At 46.7% G+C, this 20,428-nt stretch overlaps 1 protein-coding gene across 1 annotated transcript in view; it reads left to right on the top strand.

The window, feature by feature from the left end:
* The window catches only part of hydin (HYDIN axonemal central pair apparatus protein), a 1,725,340-nt gene that overhangs the window by 868,659 nt on the left and 836,253 nt on the right, over window positions 1–20,428 (top strand). The window contains 2 exon segments of the mRNA XM_070897728.1: window positions 218–395; window positions 9,999–10,129. Of these exon segments, the coding sequence (XP_070753829.1) occupies window positions 218–395; window positions 9,999–10,129 (309 nt within the window).

Raw genomic sequence — 20,428 nt, 5'->3', positions numbered from 1 at the left:
TTTGATAAATCAATTCCCTCTCTCTATTAACCCGCCACCCTGAGTTTCCTTTGTCCTAATGTTTAACCTGTTCTCTGGCATTTAAATCTTCACCGTAGTCCCCTCATTTTCCTGGCTATCTGATGTTATTCATTCTATAATTATACAGTGCAATTTCTTTTTCACTTGCATATTATGACAATGTTTTATTTCTCTATAATACTCTGTTACTTTTTAGGGTTACATTCAAGCACATGCTGAGCAGAAATTGAGGATTTCTTATTTTCCTGGAGTACCTGAGACCTTTCACAAAAGCTTTGAGATTCAAGTCTCTCATTTTGAACCTGACCGCATCAGCCTGAAGGGAGAGGGGAACTTCCCTATAATCTACCTGGATCTACCCCGAAACATCCAAGGTAGGGCTGTGACTTTCAGCTTAGCGATCTGAATTAACGGTGAAAATCGTGTTGGGGTAAATTAAACAACTAATAGCATCTTACCCATACATTGCAGTCCTCACCAGCAGAACATCTGAGTGTTTTTCAGTGGGGTGAGTAGACAATTAGCAATATGTAAAATAATTTAGAGGGGAGATGGAAAGCCCAGTCAACGAGCTAGGTTTTTAGGAGGCCTTTGAAGATATAGTGATTCTGAAGAAAGCTGCAGAAGGCAGGGGTGTAGTGGCTGAAAGTTGGCCTCTGACGGTGGAGCAGAGGGTGTGAGGAACTCGCAGGGTGGGACTGGGATATGGGTTAGGGTGAGGTCATGGAGCGATTTGAAAGCAAGGATATAGGGCCCGAAATTGGTGAAGGCCAAGGCCCGCCCAAGTGCTGCCCAAAGGAACGCCGATGGCCGTCGAGAGACCGGGCGATACTTTGCCAGGAAAATCCGTCTAAAAGAGGCGGCTGTACCGTCCGGCGGTAAAATAACGGCTTACGCCGTCAATCTGGGTGGCAGCGGGCGGGAGCTCTCAATCACAGTGGCAATTGCACTTGTCGCCCAAGTGCCGTCGAGGATGGAGTCGGGCCCAGGGAGGGTGGAGGAGCTGAAAATAAAAACCATTACCGAAAAAATAAATATAAACACCGGAACATCTTCAGGGGACCCCATTCAGGTAAGACGCTGTAAAAAACATTTTTTTAAAGATGTTCACGAACCTTTTCTTGCAGGTCTTCGTACTTACCGTTAGGGTTAGACCTGCCTCCTCGCAGCGGTCCTTCCCCCTGCTGCCGTCAACTCTCGCTGATTCCCGCACGCACCAATCTGGCAGGTCGGCGGGTGGGAGGGCACTTACGCTACTTGGCTGCCAGCAGCCATCAGTGGGCGGTTCCCGCCGTAATCCCCTCCCGCCGGCGGGAGACCGAGTGGAAATTGGCACCGAGGGGAAACCAGCGGCAAAACTTGGCAGTCGGCAGTAAGGCCACCAATATCAGGGTCATGGTTCCCGAAGAAAATTGGTGACATATAAGAAGCCAGTTGAGCTTGGTGAGGATGAGTAAATGGGTTTGCAAGACCTTTTGCAGTAGTGGGTTTGGGCTGCACAGGTCTAGATTAGTTGAAGTTTGTGAGGGGTGGAAGTGGAGAGCATTGGAGACATCAGTCCTTGAGGTGTTTAATGTGTAGCCGTAGGTTTCAGCAGCAGTGGGTGTGAGCTACAGGTGTAAGCAGGTAATGTTACAGAGGCGGAATAAGGCAGTCTTGGCAGCAAACCGGATGTGGTGTATAAGACTCAGCTTAGTGTTGAACTGAACACCAAGGTGGCGCATCATCATGTGGAGCTGAAACATACAGCAGGGAGGCTGATAGCAAGAGCTCAGTTGAAAGGCTTCAGATTTGCCAATGTTGAAATGTTGGAGATTTTGACTTATCAAGGACTGGATATTGCACAGCCAGTCAGATAGCATAATAATGGGCTCACTTTCCCGCAGTTATCTGCACCGTTTTTTTGGCGCGCACCACTTTTTTGGTCTAAATTAAAACATTCAAGTTTCCCCAAAGTTTGTGCGCCAGCGTAACTCTGTTACGATTTTTTGAGGTCCGTTTTTTTTTTTGCGTCATGGGGGCCTGATGTCTGCGCCAGTTTTTCACACTTATGCAAGTTTGGCCAACTTACATTTCTCCGACGACGACGTATGTGACCACTCTCAAAAAACCTTCTGGGCACTTACAAAAAACCAGCGCACATCAAAAAATCGACGCAGAAAGACACCATTGTTTTCAGGCAAAGTTTTGGAGGGAGTCAAGAGTAAATATGCATCGTGAAGCTTAATTTTTTCAAACTTAAAACGCAGAAAATGGAAGTTTAATGCAATTCTTCAATTTTGGATTCTTTTCAAAGTGACACACCAACACCGAATGTCTCCAAACCGGGTTCGAGGATCGGAGCGTCAGCCGGAAGAATCGATCCCTCGCCCGGACACAGGGGCTCGGGGCTCGGCTTCAAAAGAAGCCCGGGGGGGTGGGGGCGGAAGCCGAACTGAAGGGATGAGAACCCTTATACTATGCAGCAGCATCAAAAGAAACCCGGAGGAGGGGTGGGTGTTTGCCGAGCCCCTGTATCCTTGCGAGGGAGCGATTCTGTGGCCGACCCTTGAGTCCGGTGAGATGTTTGGTCGGTGGAGGGGTGGCACTTTGAAAAAATTCTAAAACTAAATAATTCCATTAGACTTCATTGCCCCAAATGTCCTCATGTGAATGCCTAGTTTCCCATTCAAAGCAAGCCTATTGCGCATGTGCAGACCTGGGTGTGGTCCATACTAGGGCATTGACCTTGGGGGGGGGGGGAGAGAGAACAAAGAAGCTGTCCTGTTTTGAACTTTTTGCAAAGGTACAATTTAATCATGGGGGCAATACTGACAATGCCGTGCCTCGTGCAAGCCGTCTGCAGAGAAGATTGATTCAACGTCATTGCATGAGGAACCTTAGAGCACGTAGGATGATGGACAGGAGGCGTCATGAAGCTGAAGTGAAAAAGAAGGGCAGTAAGAGAAGGGATAACCAGCTGTGGATAACCAAGGAAATAAAGGAGAGTATCAAATTAAAAACCAATGCGTATAAGGTGGCCAAGGTTAGTGGGAAAATAGAAGATTGGGAACATTTTAAACGACAGCAAAGAATGACTAAGAAAGCAATAAAGAAAGGAAAGATAGATTATGAAGGTAAACTTGCGCAAAACATAAAAACGGATAGTAAAAGCTTTTACAGATATATAAAACGGAAAAGAGTGACTAAAGTAAATGTTGGTCCCTTAGAAGATGAGAAGGGGGATTTAATAATGGGAAATGTGGAAATGGCTGAGACCTTAAACAATTATTTTGCTTCGGTCTTCACAGTGGAAGACACAAAAGCCATGCCAAAAATTGCTGGTCACAGGAATGTGGGAAGGGAGGACCTTGAGACAATCACTATCATTAGGGGGGTAGTGCTGGACAGGCTAATGGGACTCAAGGTAGACAAGTCCCCTGGTCCTGATGAAATGCATCCCAGGGTATTAAAAGAGATGTCAGAAGTTATAGCGGATGCATTCGTTATAATCTACCAAAATTCTCTGGACTCTGGGGAGGTACCAGCGGATTGGAAAGCAGCTAATGTAACGCCTCTGTTTAAAAAAGGGGGCAGACAAAAGGCAGGTAACTATAGGCCGGTTAGTTTAACATCTGTAGTGGGGAAAATGCTTGAAACTATCATTAAGGAAGAAATAGTGGGACATCTAGATCGGAATAGTGCAATCAAGCAGACGCAGCATGGATTCATGAAGGGTAAATTATGTTTAACTAATTTACTGGAATTCTTTGAGGATATAACGAGCATGGTGGATAGAGGTGTACCGATGGATGTGGTGTATTTAGATTTTAAAAAGGCATTCGATAAGGTGCCACACAAAAGGTTACTGCAGAAGATAAAGGTACGCGGAGTCAGAGGAAATGTATTAGCATGGATAGAGAATTGGCTGGCGAACAGAAAGCTGAGAGTCGGGATAAATGGGTCCTTTTCGGGTTGGAAATCAGTGGTTAGTGGTGTGCCACAGGGATCGGTGCTGGGACCACAACTGTTTACAATATACATAGATGACCTGGAAGAGGGGACAGAGTGTAGTGTAACAAAATTTGCAGATGACACAAAGATTAGTGGGAAAACGGGTTGTTGTAGAGGACACAGAAAGGCTGCAAAGAGATTTGGATAGGTTAAGCGAATGGGCTAAAGTTTAGCAGATGGAATACAATGTCGGAAAGTGTGAGGTCATCCACCTTGGGAAAAAAAACAGTAAAAGGGAATATTATTTGAATGGGGAGAAATTACAACATGCTGCGGTGCAGAGGGACCTGGGGGTCCTTGTGCATGAATCCCAAAAAGTTAGTTTTCAGGTGCAGCAGGTAATCAGGAAGGCGAATGGAATGTTGACCTTCATTGTGAGAGGGATGGAGTACAAAAGCAGGAAAGTCCTTCTGCAACTGTATAGGGTATTGGTGAGGCCGCACCTGGAGTACTGCGTGCAGTTTTGGTCACCTTACTTAAGGAAGGATATACTAGCTTTGGAAGGGGTACAGAGACGATTCACGAGGCTGATTCCGGAGATGATGGAGTTACCTTATGATGATAGATTGAGTAGACTGGGTCTTTACTCGTTGGAGTTCAGAAGGATGAGGGGTGATCTTATAGAAACATTTAAAATAATGAAAGGGATAGACAAGATTGAGGCAGAGAGGTTGTTTCCACTGGTCGGGGAGACTAGAACTAGGGGGCACAACCTCAAAATCCGGGGGAGCCAATTTAAAACCGAGTTGAGAAGGAATTTCTTCTCCCAGAGGGTTGTGAATCTGTGGAATTCTCTGCCCAAGGAAGCAGTTGAGGCTAGCTCATTGAATGTATTCAAGTCACAGATAGATAGATTTTTAACCAATAAGGGAATTAAGGGTTATGGGGAGCGGGCGGGTAAGTAGAGCTGAGTCCACGGCCAGATCAGCCATGATCTTGTTAAATGGCGGAGCAGGCTCAAGGGGCTAGATGGCCTACTCCTGTTCCTAATTCTTATGTTCTTATGTTAATATTTTCAAACTTAAAACGCAGAAAATGGAAGTTTAATGCAATTCTTCAATTTTGGATTCTTTTCAAAATGACACGTCACCACCGAACGTCTCCAAACCGGGTTCGAGGGTCAGAGCGTCAGCCGGCCGAATCGATCTCTCGCCCGGACACAGGGGCTCAGGGCTCGGCTTCAAAAGAAGCCCGGGGTTGGGGGGGGGCGGGGGGGCGCGGAAGTTGAGTATATCGAGATAGGCATTCATACCTGCACCTGAGTGATGCAGACTGTGTGAGAAGGCTGCGTTTTACGCAAATAAATTCTAACCGAGATCTGTGAGTTAATAAAAGCAGGCCTGCAACCTAGAAGAGTCAGGACGACTGTGTTATGTATGTAAACCTGTAAATGCCATGTCTAACCACCAGAGGGTTATCCCCTGGAGTCCTAAGGGATCCCACAATCCTTTGGGAGCACATGTATATAAGGAGGCCTCACAGGCTGGAGAGGCACTCTGAGATCTGTAATAAAGGACTACAGTCACACCTTACTTTGAGCTTGCAGTATCTGGTCTGACTCTTTATTCAAGACATAACAGACTGCTTTGTTAGTTGAAGTGAAGGTTACAGCTGCATCTGGATTATTCCAGGCCACAGCTGGGGATGTGGGCACCATTTCTCAACATGCCTTCGGCAGGTGACTGCTGCCCGGAGGAATGACTACATAAAGTTCCCCATGAGCACCCAGGCAATGCATAAAAGGGCTGTGGGCTTCTCCAGAATTGCTGGCTTCCCAAAGGTACAGGGCTGCATTGATTGTACCCACATTGCCTTGTGAGCACCTTTGGAGGATTCCAAGATGTACAGGATCAGAAAAGGCTTCCACTCTATTAATGTGCAGCTTGTGTGTGACGACATGCATCGCATCATGGCAGTTGATGCGAAATAGCCTGGAAGCACCCATGATGCATTCATCCTTGCAAGAACATTATATCTGCCATGTTTTAGCAGCAGCCAGAAGGGCAGAGCTGGCTACTGGGAAACAAAGGGTACGGCCTCACCACCTGGCTCTTGACGCCCCTACGCGTAACCCAGACGGAAGCTGACCGGGAATACAACATGTCGCACATTGCGATGCGCAGAATAATAGAGAGGACCATTGGTATCTTGAAACAGCGTTTCCGATGCCTAGACCATTCCAGAGGCTACTTGTAATACTCCCCTGAGATTGTCGGTCAGTTCACTGTTGTGTGCTGCATGCTGCACAACTTAGCCATCATGAGGCAACAGCAGCTGATAGTAGAAGACCCACCCGAGGTGAAAGTGGCTGACGATGAGGAAGATGCAGATGATGAAGAAGCCACGCAATTACCTGAACCCGGAGTACGACGGCAGAGGAGGGCGGGCTGTCGTGCCCCTTTAATGATTGCTCGAGCCTTGCGCCAGCAGCTAATCCGTGAACGCTTTGTTGCCTGAAGGCTCAGCGACAACTATTTCACATGGACCATGTTTACTGTTTGGATCTGTTCCGTAATGTTGTGTTGTGTTAATGGAACAAATAATGTAAATTATTCTTGTTTACTTCAAAAAGTTGTGTTAATAATGGAATAAATAATGAAAATGATTCAGTTATAATTTAAAATATATTTTATTCAAAAGTTTAACTAACACTTGTTTGTACTTAACTTAACTTTAATAAAAATATTCTTGTATCAAACTTTGAAGTTTTCAGTTAAGATCACTTACAAACTTTTAAACTTGTAAATTTACATAACTTACAAAAAAGCTTTTAATTTGAGAACAGTTGCAACAGTAACAACAATAATAATAATAACAACAGCGGCAAAGAAAGGCTGCATATATCTCTCCTCCAGGTTAAGTGCTGGGATCCCAGCTATTTACAATATACATTAATGATTTAGATGAAGGAATTGAATGAAATATCTCCAAATTTGCAGATGACACTAAGCTGGGTGGCAGTGTGAGCTATAAGGAGGGTGCTAAGAGGCTGCAGGGTGACTTGGACAGATTAGGTGAGTGGGCAAATGCATGGCAGATGTGGTATAATGTGGATAAATGTGAGGTTATCCACTTTGGTAGCAAAAACAGGAAGGCACAATATTATCTGAATCGTGACAGATTAGGAAAAGGGGAGGTGCAACGAGACCTGGGTGTCATGGTACATCAGTCATTGAAAGTTGGCATGCAGGTACAGCAAGTGGTGAAGAAGGCAAATGGCATGTTGGCCTTCATAGCGAGAGGATTTGAGTATAGGAGCAGGGCGGTCTTACTGCAGTTGTACAGGGCCTTGGTGAGGCCACACCTTGAATATTGTGTTCAGTTTTGGTCTCCTAATCTGAGGAAGGACATTCTTGCTATTGAAGGAATGCAGCGAAGGTTCACCAGACTGATTCCCAGGATGGCAGGACTGACATACGAAGAAAGACTGGATCGACTAGGCTTATATTCACTGGAATTTAGAAGAATGAGAGGGGATCTCATAGAAACACACAAAATTCTGATGGGATTGGACAGGTTAGATGCAGAAAGAATGTTCCCGATGTTGGGGAAGTCCAGAACCAGGGGTCACAGTCTAAGGATAAGAGGTAAGCCATTTAGCACCGAGATGAGGAGAAAGTTCTTCAGTCAGAGAATTGTGAACCTGTTGAATTCTCTACCACAGAAAGTTGTTGAGGCCAGTTCATTCGATATATTCAAAATGGAGTTAGATGTGACCCTTAAAGCTAAAGAGATCAAGGGGTATGGAGAGAAAACAGGAATGGGGTACTGAAGTTGCATGATCAGCCATGATCATATTGAATGGTGGTACAGGCTCGAAGGGCCGAATGGCCTGCTGCTGCACCTATTTTCTATGTTTCCACCTTATGCTAAGCGCGCCCGTTGCGCTTGGTCTTGTTGACTCCATCCCTGCCCGCAGGCGCTGGCACAGCGTTTCTCGGGTTGGTACCAAGCTTATTCTTTCGAACATCTCGGGTAATGCGCACTTCTTGATGGGCGGGGGTGGGGGGGGCGGTCAGGCGGTAGTGTGGAAGACCCGGCTTGGGCCTCTTCAAAGGCTGCTCTGGGGATTGGAGTGGGAGTGGCAGTTGATTCTGTCAATGGGCGCGGGGTCTGGGCGTGTTCCCTTATTGCAGCAGCAAACTCCCACATTCCCTCCCTCATGTGCACCGACATTGTATTAGCTGCCTGCGACATTCCTCCTTCATCTTCCCGGACTGTGTTCCCATTTCTCGTGAGAGTGTTGTTACTTCTTCCAACAATCTCGCTACCTCATCACGCACCCCACTGATGGTGTCCAGGAGTAACTGTGTAAGGTCAGTGCTCTCCGCACTCATTTCCATCATCTGAACCACATCTGTTACACCCTGCGCTTCAGGAGAGCGCTGTTGAGCTCTCCTTCCCCTCCTCACCCTGGGTGTGGCTCGCTACATCCCACTGGGACCCGCAGCCTCGGACTGTGAGAAACCATGGAATGTCCCAACACTTGTACCACTCAGGAAAGGGCCTGGCACCTCAGTGGATGGCACCTGCACCTCCTCCAGACTGAGTACAATAATGTGGGCTTCACCCATCCCCTCCCCCTCTCTCTCCCCCTCACCCCCATGCTTTTGGTCTGGAAGGTGTTCTTCTCTTCAGGCTTGTCCGCATCTGAATCTTTTTATCCATCGGCTTCACCCTCATCACGGTTGGCCTCAAGTTCTGCAAAATATAACAGAACAGACAAATGGTTAGCAATAGAGGAGGGGGCAGGGTTGGTGGCATGAGTAGGCGCTTACAGCGCAGGCAGCAGGCTGATTTGAAGGACCACGATGAATGATAGCACATTGCATCAACTGAAGCGTAACTGATGGAGACATCCCCATGAACCGAAGCATGGTTAGCCCGTGCAGTACTTAACATTTAGCAAAGCCAGACTGTGGAATTTGTAGGACTTACCCTCTCCCTCGAGTGTGGGCCCAGCTTGTGCAGTGGTGGTTGTCTTTCTTCAGGCAGGTCCCATCAAAACAGCAACCCTGTCTTCCAAGGGTGTCAGTGGGTGCAGATTTGCTGGGCCTCCTCCTGTTTGGGTTCTTTCTCATTTGTAGTGTGTCACTTTCCTCTGCAAAGGTGAAAATGTAACTTTTTAGCGAGGGTGTCTTTCTGCTGGATGGGACATATACAGATGGTCACATTTACAATTGCAATTCCATTGAATAAATGAAAATATTACTTACATTAACTACTTGACTAAGGTCCTGCCACTTCTTTTTGCACTGTCCTCCAGACCTCAGGGTGGTCACCATTGCGCAGTAATCTTCTGCAAGTTGGTTCCAGCGTTTCTTCATTTCTTTTGGTGAAACTTTTATGTGACCTCTGCTGGTGTCCAGCTCGTGCCATCTGGCCTCAATTACAATAACCAGCACCTCCACTTCATCCTGTAAGAAATTCTTGGTGCTTGAGCCGCGTTGCATATTATATTGCAGCTCCAATTTTTCCACTGCGAATTAAAGTTCTCACACACAACTGGCTCTTTAAAAATGGCCGAATGCAGACCGGGAGGTGTACTGGGCATGCGCGCCCATCGGAATCACATCAGAAACGGCCTCTTTTTACCGCGCATGCGCCGAAGGAGGGGGGGGGCATCGTTTTTTCGGGTCCCTACAGGGCAACAACCCAATCTTGGTACAGTCTGGACCCCTAAAACCCCACATAGGACCCAACTACACATGCTATGTGGGCAAGACACTCGGGCGTTTCTCTGACTCAACCGAGTTTGCAATACTACACCAGTCCTTAAAGGCATGTGGTTACTGGAGTGCACGTAACGTTACCAATAGCCTCAATGTGTCAGCGTGCTATCCATGTAACAAAACTGTAAAACGACTATGCAGAATTTCATACTTTTTGTGCATTCGTTTTTCTGAATCTCAGGGAGCAGACTATGCTGGTTTGGAACGAGTAGAACTGCATTTTAGGTTTGATTTGAATTTGATTACCAACAGGAAATGAGAAATACAAGGCATTCCTGAAGGAGGCAAAGGATACCCTGGAGAGAGAGGTGCTTGAAGACAACTCGCTCAGCAGGCCTGAGGTAATAGTAGGAGAACTGGGTGCAGCCAATAACCTCTCCTCGGTAAGTTTATTCTTCATTACTGAATGCAGCAAGAATTTCTTTTTAAAATCTATAATACAGTTCTTCTTTCGTGGGGCAATCCTGGGGTTGAATAGAAGGCAGTTGGGTATAAATCACTTTCTTCCATCATTTTATTAGGTTACTTTCCATTTTTTCCCTTGGGCTGCAGTTGCATCCTCTGGTACCTAGCCCAACTGCTTACCCTTCTTTGTGTCCAGACAGTGAGTGGCTATTTACTTATGGGGGAGCAGCATTGCAATAAACCCCGATCCTTCTGAAATGTATTTGCTTCATGGGTTCTTTGCTTAAGAATTCATAGCAACACATTGCTATTAAGAACTAGTTGGTTATTAGTAAAAGGTTTAACAATCACACTACACATTACCAGTTCATCCACCAGGCTCACAACCACCTGCCTCATCGTGGATCCCCCGAACCCAACTGGCTGGGGTTTTATTGAGTCTTGTGAACATCACGTGACTGACTAAGCCACCCCCAACAACCTGTGAGCATACTCACAGGTGCATACATTCCACCTTCCCTCACCTAATATCTACTCATGTGACTTTTCCAGCAGGGCTCACGGAATCGTGATCATGAATGAGAACTCTGGCTGCTTTTTCCCTTTCTGGCCCAGGACTGCTGAGGCCAATTACCATGCTCTTATTGCCACTCCAGCTGAGATCAGGTAACTCGGCAGAGACCAGGAATGAAACCTGGGGCCTTCTGGTCTGTATGGCTTAGTCACCCACTCCCTTTATCAACTGGCCCATTGGGATAGTTCATTAAGCCGCAGTGCATTGTAGCACGAAGTAGGCAAAAGCTGGCATTCTACTGGTTCCCGACATGCTGGAATCATGATCTTGTCAGTGCCATCAGGGAGAGATGCAGAGCAAATTCTATGTACTTCCCTACAGGGAGGAAGCGAGGAAGGGATGATTACCTGTCATTTAAGGCAGACCATCCTGTGCATCTTAAAGTAGCGAAGAAATGCTCTAATCCCACGCTATATGGTTGGCTCTGAATTGCCCTCAGGGCAAATAGGAATAGGCAATAAATACTGACTTGTCAGTGTCATCCATTCCAACAACCGATAACGAAAGAAATTTAGAAGAATGAGAGGAGATCTCATAGAAACATATAAAATTGTACTGAAATTGCATGATCAGCCATGATCATATTGAATGGTGGTGCAAGCTCGAAGGGCCGAATGGCCTACTCCTGCACCTACTTTCTATGTTTCTATGTTTCTATGTAAACTTTGATTGAGCTCTGCCCAAGTAGCACCTAACGTTATCCCAATGGCTCTGCTCATGCATCGCAACCCATGAATACAACAGCATCTTTTCCCAACCACCATAATCTGCCTCACAGTCAGGATACATTACAGCATCAGTCCTTTCAATGTTTATTTATACGAACACTGAGCATGTTTTGCCACAGTGCTTCGCCATAGTGAGATTATATGATGGGGTTGAATTTGCGGTCAGAGGCTTCCCGCGGGCGGATGCCTTCGACCAGCAAAGAATCTACGCACTTACCTTCTGCCTACAGGCCCTTCCTGGGCCTGTAGGTGTAGACCTGCATAGAGGCCCACATATCCCAGGGGCGCATGTGATTCGCAAGCACCCCTGGGATCACGTGGGCTGGCTGGACCAATCAAAGAAGGGAATCCCCATTCATGCTTATGGGGATTCTGTATGTACGGAAGAATTTCTGAAGTGCATTCAGGAGAACTTTCTTGATCAGTATGTTTCCGGCCAACGAGGAAGGAGGCATTGCTGGATATGGTTCTGGAATGAGGTGGAGCAAGTGTCAGTAGGGAAACATTTAGGCAACAGTGATCATAGTATCATAAGGTTTAGATTAGCTATGGAAAAGGACAGGGCAAGATCTAGAGTAAAAATACTTACTTGCTGGAAGACCAATTTCAGTGGGTTGAGAATGGATCTGGCCCAGGTAAATTGGAATCAATGTTCGGCAGGGAACAATAGGCTGCCTTTAAAGAGGAGATGGTTCGGGTACAATCGAGGTACATTCTCACAAAGCGGAAAGGTAGGACAACCAAAGTCAGAGCTCCCTGGATGGCGAAAAAGATAGAGATTAAGATGAAGCAAAAAAAGGGGTGTATGACAGATGTCAAATTGAGAATACAAGTGAGAACCAGGCTGAATATAGAAAGTTCAGAGGGGAAGTGAAAAAGGAAATAAGAAAGGTAAAGAGAGAGTATGACAATAGATTGGCAGCTAACATAAAAGGGAATCCAAAAGTTTTCTATTGACATATAAATAGTAAACGGGTAGTAAGAGGAGGATTGGGGCTGATTAGGGACCAAAATGAAGACCTATGCATGGAGGCAGAGGGATTGGCTGAGGTACTAAATGAGTACATTGCATCTGTCTTTACCAATGAAGAAGATGCTGCCATAGACATAGTAAAGGAGGAGGTAGAGGAGATACTGGATTCGATAAGAATTGGTAAAGAGGAGGTACTAGAAAGCCTAGCTGTACTTAAAGTAAATAAGTTCCAAGGACCAGGTTGGATACTGAGGGAAGTAAAGGTGGAAATTGTTGTGGTACAGACCATAATCTTTCAATCCTCCTTAGATACGGGGGTGGTGCTGGAGGACTGGAGAATTGCAAATGTTACACTCTTGTTCAAAAATGGGTGTAAGGATAAAGCCAGCAACTAAACTGGGTGGCAGTGTGAGCTGTGAGGAGGATGCTAAGAGGCTGCAGGGTGACTTGGACAGGTTAGGTGAGTGGGCAAATGCATGGCAGATGCAGTATAATGTGGATAAATGTGAGGTTATCCATTTCGGGGGCAAAAACACGAAGGCAGAATATTATCTGAATGGCGGCAGATTAGGAAAAGGGGAGGTGCAACGAGACCTGGGTGTCATGGTTCATCAGTCATTGAAAGTTGGCATGTAGGTACAGCAGGCGGCGAAGAAGGCAAATGGTATGTTGGCCTTCATAGCTAGAGGATTTGAGTATAGGAGCAGGGTAAGGGGTGGTTTTCAGGGGGTCAGCTTTCCTTTCTGACCTTATATGAGCGGTTTCGAATCGCTCCCACATCCTTGGTTGTAGACACTGGAATTATGAAGGGACTGTGACAGACTTGGACAGACAATCGGTTTCAAGGTAGGAAGCAGGTATGGCTTTATTGTGTTTAAAAAGAAGTAAAGGGCACACCTTTAATAACACACACAGAATAGTAATACCAATACACACTGAGGGGTACGACACATTGAATGAAATGTCAAAATACAGCCTGTGGGGAAAAGAATACAGCTTAAACTCTAAATGGGGTAAAGAGGAGGGTGCAGATACATTTACACAAGTTATCCCAGCCTCCCCCCCTCCCAATTCCCCTAACTAACTAAGTTATAGCTCTGGGGTTTCAGGGGCCATGCTAACCAATCCCCTTTTGACAGTTCCAACTCCGGGATTCGCCTTAGTTGTCCACGTTCTGTAGTCTGTACCCCTTGGTAGCGTAGGACCAGCTTTAAGAGTGGAAAGAAATCTTCGGTTTTTCTTCGGTTTTGTCGGGTTGGTTCCGGTTGACTGTTTGGTTGGTCGCGATGGCCCACAACTTTCCGATAGTCGCTTTGACAGCCTGTTTGCTGTCGTGGTGCTGTCCTTCTGGGTTATAGAGATTCTTTTCGCCGATGTTTCGGGTTCCATTTTTCGAGGCTGGTATAGAACTTATGCAACGAGACTGCTAACTTAATAGTGTCTCTAGAAGCACACCTAACTGCCAGAACAGGCCTTCAATTATACTAAAACAGGCGTCCTTATCTTTGCGCCAAATCAGTTCTTGGACTTTATTTAAACTGTTCTGTCCATTGATTTTCAAATGTCTCCTTTGTCAGTGTTTTTGGTGGGCTAGTCAGCAGTAACTCGATTAGGGTGTGATAATGTGCTATCACTGGTTTTGCATTGTTTTAGGATTGTCCAGTTTCCTGACCATCTAGTTGGGCCCATGATTTCCATTGTGCTTGATTGGGTAATTTGATTATCTCTTAGGGAATTAATTGGTTATGCATAGTTCCCCCAGACAGTCTGGGATCCTTAATACACGAATTTGCTTCACAGAGGTTAGCCCCACCTCCTATATTCGATAACTCTTTTTCGCAGCCAAAATGTTGTAGAATCTTAAAATTGATATGCTCCTTCCCATAGATGTTTAGGGGATCTCAGGCTTCTGTAATTTTGAATTCTCTTTTCAAAAAGTCCAAACACTGGGCGGGGGTGGGTCTCCAAGAATGCACCCCCTTTTATCCCCTGCAGGCTTCACCTCCCCCTTTAAAACTCATTTGTGTCCCGAAGTTTTTCCTTCCATTTTAAAAGTCCAGAAAGGGATTCTTCTCCTCTGCAGGGGAAAGGTACCAGGAATCTTTGCGAAATGTTGGTAAATTCCACAGCAGGGAGGTCTTACTGCAGTTGTACAGGGCCTTGGTGAGGCCTCACCTGCAATATTGTGTTCAGTTTTGGTCTCCTAGTCTGAGGAAGGACGTTCTTGCTATTGAGGGAGTGCAGCGAAGGTTCACCAGACTGATTCCAGGGATGGCTGGACTGACATATGAGGAGAGACTGGATCAACTGGGCTTTTATTCACTGGAGTTTAGAAGGATGAGAGGGGATCTCATTGAAACGTATAAGATTCTGATGGGACTGGACAGGTTAGATGCGGGAAGAATGTTCCCGATGTTGGGGAAGTCCAGAACCAGGGAACATAGTCTTAGGATAAGGGGTAGGCCATTTAGGACTGAGATGAGGAGAAACTTCTTCACTCAGAGAGTTGTTAACCTGTGGAATTCCCTACTGCAGAGAGATGTTGATGCCAGTTCATTGGATATATTCAAGAGGGAGTTAGATGTGGCCCTTATGGCTAAAGAGATCAAGGGGTATGGAGAGAAAGCAGGAAAGGGGTACTGAGGGAATGATCAGCCATGATCTTATTGAATGGTGGTGCAGGCTCGAAGGGCCGAATGGCCTACTCCTGCACCTATTTTCTCTGTTTACAGGCCGGTCAGTTTAACCTCGGTAGTGGGGAAGCTTTTAGAAATGATAATCCGGGATAACATTAACAGTCACTTGGATAAGTATGGATTAATTAAGGAAAGCCAATATGGATTTGTTAAAGGCAAATCGTGATTAAATCGTGAGTTTTTGGATTCTGTAACGGAGAGGGTTGATGAGGGCAAAGCTGTTGATGTGGTGTACATGGACTTCCAAAAGGAGTTTAAATAAGGTACCACATAATAGGCTTGCAGCAAAGTTAAAGTCCATGAAATAAAAGGAACAGTGGCAGCATGGATACGGAATTGGCTCAGTGACAGGAAACAGAGTAGTTGTGAATGGTTGTTTTTCGGACTGGAGGAAGGTATACAGTGGTGTTCCCCAGAGGTTGGTACTGGGACCACTGCTTTTCTTGATGATATATATATAAATGACTTGGACTTGGGTGTACAAGGCACAGTTCCAAAATTTACAGATGACACAAAACTTGGAAGTATAGTGAATAGTGAGGAGGATAGTGATAGACTCAGGAGGACATAGACAGGCTGGTGAAATGGGCGGACAGGTGGCAGATGAAATTTAACGCAGAAAAGTACAAAGTGATACATTTGAATAGGAAAAACGAGGAGAGGCAATATAAACTAAAAGGCACTTCTGAAGGGAGTCCACAAACAGAGAGACCTGGGGGTATATGTGCACAAATCATTGAAGGTGGCAGGGCAGGTTGAGAAAGCGGTTAAAAAAGCATACGGGATTTTGGACTTTATAAATAGAGGCATAGAGCTAAAAATTGGCCAGCCACATGCCCGTTTTTTTCGGCGATATTTAGCCTTTTTTGACAGAAAAGGGTGTTCACCTAAATTGTCCAAAATTGTGTGCCGGCGGTTTTGAAATACCGCTGAAAAGTGGACTGCCGTCGTGCAAGACAGAAAAAAGCGATATTGCTTTGAATTGGCTGCTTGGCGCACCCGTATTCTGGGCGGAAAAAAATGCCCGAGAAAAGCCTGCGTTGCAGGCCGAGATACAGCGGTAAGTATAAAGACCTGCAAAAAAGGTAAGTTAAAGTTAATATTTTTTAATTATTTTTCAGCGATTCGCTAGATAAGTGTCTTGTGAATGTTTTGTGTTTTTTTTGTTTTTTGCAATTTTTTTTGTGTTTTCCCCCTCCCAGGACCTATCTTTTTAGCGGTAATCAGCCTCGCGCTAAAGTTGGCGAGGACCACAGTTTCCATCGCGAATCCTCTGATTTTAACCGTCTGGTGCATTTTTTGGCCAATTTTAGGCCTTTAAAAGATAGCGGTATTTAACGGTATTTTGGGCAAAAAATGCCGAAAAATTACCGCTATCGCCAATAGAACAATTTCTAGCCCCGAGAGTACAAAAGCAAGGAAGTTATGATGAACCTTTATAAAACACTGGTTCGACTTCAACTGGAGTATTGGGTTCAATTCTGGGCACTGCACTTTAGGAAGGATGTAAAAGCCTTAGAGAGGGTGCAGCAAAGATTTACAAGAATGGCTCCAGGGATGAGGGACTTCAGTTATGTGGATAGACTGAAGAAGCTGGTATGAACAGGAATGTGATTGCACTGGAAAGGGTGCAGAGGAGATTTACAAGAATGTTGCCTGGACTGGGGAATTTTGGCTATGAGGAAAGATTGGAGATGCTGGGTCTGTTTTCTTTTGAACAGAGGAGGCTGAGGGGAGACCTTATTGAGGTGTATAACATTTTGAGGGGCCTGGATAGAATGGACAGGAAGGACCTGTTTCCCTTGGCAGAGGGGTCAACAACCAGGGGACATAGATTTAAAGTAATTGGTAGGAGGTTTAGAGGAGATATGAGGGGAAATGTCTTCACCCAGAGAGTGGTAGGGGTCTGGAACACTCTGCCTGAAAGGGTGGGAGAGGCAGAAACCCTCACCTCATTTAATAAAATACTTGGATGTGCACTTAAAGTGCACATAACCTACAGTCCTATGGACCAAGGCCTGGAAAGTAGGATTAGGCTGGATAGCTCTTGGTCAGACGGCGCAGACACGATGGGCCGAAATGGCCTCCTTCCGTGCTGTAAATTTATATGATTCTAAGCTGGTGTGTTCTCCTTAGAGCAGAGAAGGTTGAGAGGAGATTTGATAGAGGTGTTCAAAATCATGAGGAGCCTAGACAGAAGGGTCGAGAACCAGAGGACAGATTGGCAGAAGGACCAAAGGCAACATGAAGAAAAACTTTTTTATGCAGCGAGAGGTTAGGATCTGGAATGCACTGCCTGAGAGGGTGGTGGAGGCAGTTTCAATTGTGGGTTTCAAAACGGAATTGGATAAGTACCTGAAGGAAAAAATATTTGCAGGGCTACAGGGAAAGGGCGGGGAAGTGGAACTAGCTGAAGTGCTCTTGCAGAGAGCTGGCACGGGTTTGACGGGCTGATGGCCTCCTGTGCAGTAATCATTCTAGGATTCTGTGATTCTACTTCATTTGTGGTCATTTGAACAGGGCAGCTGGGTGATACTGTTGTGAAACAACAGCACCATCAGCATCAACTCCTGCTAAGCACCCCCTCATGGACACGTTAGTTTGCAACATCTAAAGCTCTGATTGGGTCCCCTTGATCACAAGACCTGATTGCTGATTGGTCCGTTGGAGGATCAGACACACCCAGCAGTTTCTCTGGAATGTGTAATTAGATCCTCCCTGCCTACGTAATCAGTGATTTTGCAACGTGGAATTCGAGCCATTCTGACTGCCGACTCCAGACAGAACAGAGCTCACTTGGAACAGACACGACTTACTCTTTCGGGTTAAGACCTTCTCCCACCCCCCCCAAACAAGTTCCTGCCCCCATCTCCCCCCATCCAAGTTCCTGACCTTCACTCCCCCCCTCATACCCGGCCCAAGTTTCTGACATCCATCTCCCCCGCCCAAATTCCTCCCCCATGGATTCATAACCGTCTCCAACAAGTTCCTGACCTTACCGCGACCCCTCCAGCCATAGATGGGGCATTGTGTGTGGATCACATCTTACCATTTGGATCATGTTCTCCCCCTCAACCCCCCCCCTTTAGACCTGGATCACGTTCTTCCCCCATCCCCACTGTGCTCTCCGTGCTCTTTACCTCATTCCCCCCCAACAAATTCCAGACCTCCTCTCCCTGAGGTCCCGCTCACTCTCTCCCCTTCAATCCCCTTTCCCTGTGCCCTCTCTCTCTGCCTCCTCCCAGTTTCTCTCTGCCTCTCTCTCTCTCTCTTTGAGACCCCTCTCTCGCTCTCTGCCCTATCTCTGTCACCCACACTCACACTCTCCCCCACTCTCCCCCACTCTCCCCTATTCTCTTTCTCCTTGCCCCCACTCTCATTCTCTATCTCTCCTCCACTCTCTCTGTCCCACTCTCTCTCTCTCTCCCCCCCCCCCCGCGCCAGCGGTGCATGTCTAAACCCGGAACTTGCGGGGCCCCTATGGACGCCATTACTCCTCTTATGCGCCCATAGAGGCCGTGGATTCAGCCACTATATTTACTTACAGTCACTTCTATCTAGGCTGCTCTAGTACTGCTCTTCATTGGAGAGTGGTCATCCTATGCTGCTTCATTAAATCCGAGATAATGTGCTCAAATCTCTGGAGTGGGACTTGAACCCATTCTGATTCAGAGATGAGAGTGCTACCACCTGAGCCACAGCTGACACCTAGCTGAGCTGATTGTGTCCACATCCAATGTTCGAAAACTCGCATATTTTCCAGCATAGCGCATATGCATAGTGATCTGTAGCAGCGGCCATGGCTGATTCTTTACCTCCCAGCCTGAATTTACTGAAGACATGCATGGTGCTACCTACCACAGCTGAGATCAGAAATTCACATTCATTGCATTTGCTGCCACATAATGCACTCTGATATATTGTAAACCTGACCAGTGTGATACTGCTGCAATTCCAGTTTATTTCCTTGATAAAATGCACTACTGTTACTTAGTGGAGGATAAAAATTAGACAGTCTCCCACTTTGGGAGACCAGTGGAACCCCATGGCATGGTGGGAGATTGTTGGAGCTCCCAAGGCATGGTGGGAGATTGCTGGGGATCCCAGGGCATGGTGAGAGATTGCTGCAGGCCCCAGGGCATGGTGGGATAGTAGTGGACGTCCCAGGGCATGGTGGGACACTGGTGGAGGCCCCAAAGCATGGTGGGACACTGGTGGAGGGCCCAGGGCATGGTGGGAAACTGGTGGAGGCCCCTAGGGCATGGTGGGACACTGGTGGAGGCCCCTAGGGCATGGTGGGAGATTACTGGAGGCCTCAGGGCATGGTGCGAGATTGCTGCAGGCCCCAGGGCATGGTGGGACACTGGTGGAGGCCCCAGGGCATGGTGGGAGATTGCTGAATATCCCAGAGCATAGTGGGAGATTGTTGGAAATCCCAGGGCATGGTGGGACACTGGTGGAGGCCCCAGGACATGGTGGGAGATTGCTGGAGATCCCAGGGCATGGTGGGACACTGGTGGAGGGCCCAGGGCATGGTGGGAGAATACTGGAGATCCCAGGGCATGGTGGGACAACGGTGAGGCCCCACGGCATAGCGGGACACTGGTGGAGGGCACAGGACATGGTGGCAGATTGCTGGAGGTCCCAGGGCATAGTGGGACACAGGTGGAGGGCCCAGAGCATGGTGGGAGATTTCTGGAGGTCCTAGGGCATGGTGGGAGATTGCTGGAGGTCCCAGGGCATGGTGGGACACTGGTGGAGGCCTTGTGGAATTTGGGTTATCTGAAGGAATGGAGTAGATATGGCAGAATGATTTTTCCAAATAGCTGGTTAGAATGTTCAGCACCTTTGGCCCATTTGCGAGATGACAGAAAAACTACACCCAAATGGTGCCAAACACACTCTCTGTCAAAATTTATAGCAGCATTGCCAGTGTTAACCTTCATATTGGCAGTAAATTTGGATGGTGTATCCGTGTGGCATCCTGACCCATCTGTGGGATTGACACCTAGCAAAAGGTCACAGCAATTGGGGGGGGGGGGGGGGGGGGGGGTGACTGCTGCCAAGTCACCCTTCATAGCAGAACAAACTAATTCCAAATTTTCTGCGGTGCAGCAGGGTGATGGTTCAGCTTACCTGTTGATGTGCAGTACGCTGATAGGTGGAAGTTGAGTCGATGCTTGAAGGGAGAAATTGAATTTTCTGCAAAACCAGAAAATGGTGTGAATTTGCTGTGTCGGGAATCTTCTGTTGCTTTGCTTAACACTGATTGATGTTGGCGCGCTCTGATGAGAATATGCTTATTT

Source organism: Pristiophorus japonicus, chromosome 13 (assembly GCF_044704955.1).
Source record: "Pristiophorus japonicus isolate sPriJap1 chromosome 13, sPriJap1.hap1, whole genome shotgun sequence".
NCBI classification, from domain to species: Eukaryota; Metazoa; Chordata; class Chondrichthyes; family Pristiophoridae; genus Pristiophorus; species Pristiophorus japonicus.
This window is presented reverse-complemented; position numbering and strand designations above follow the sequence as displayed.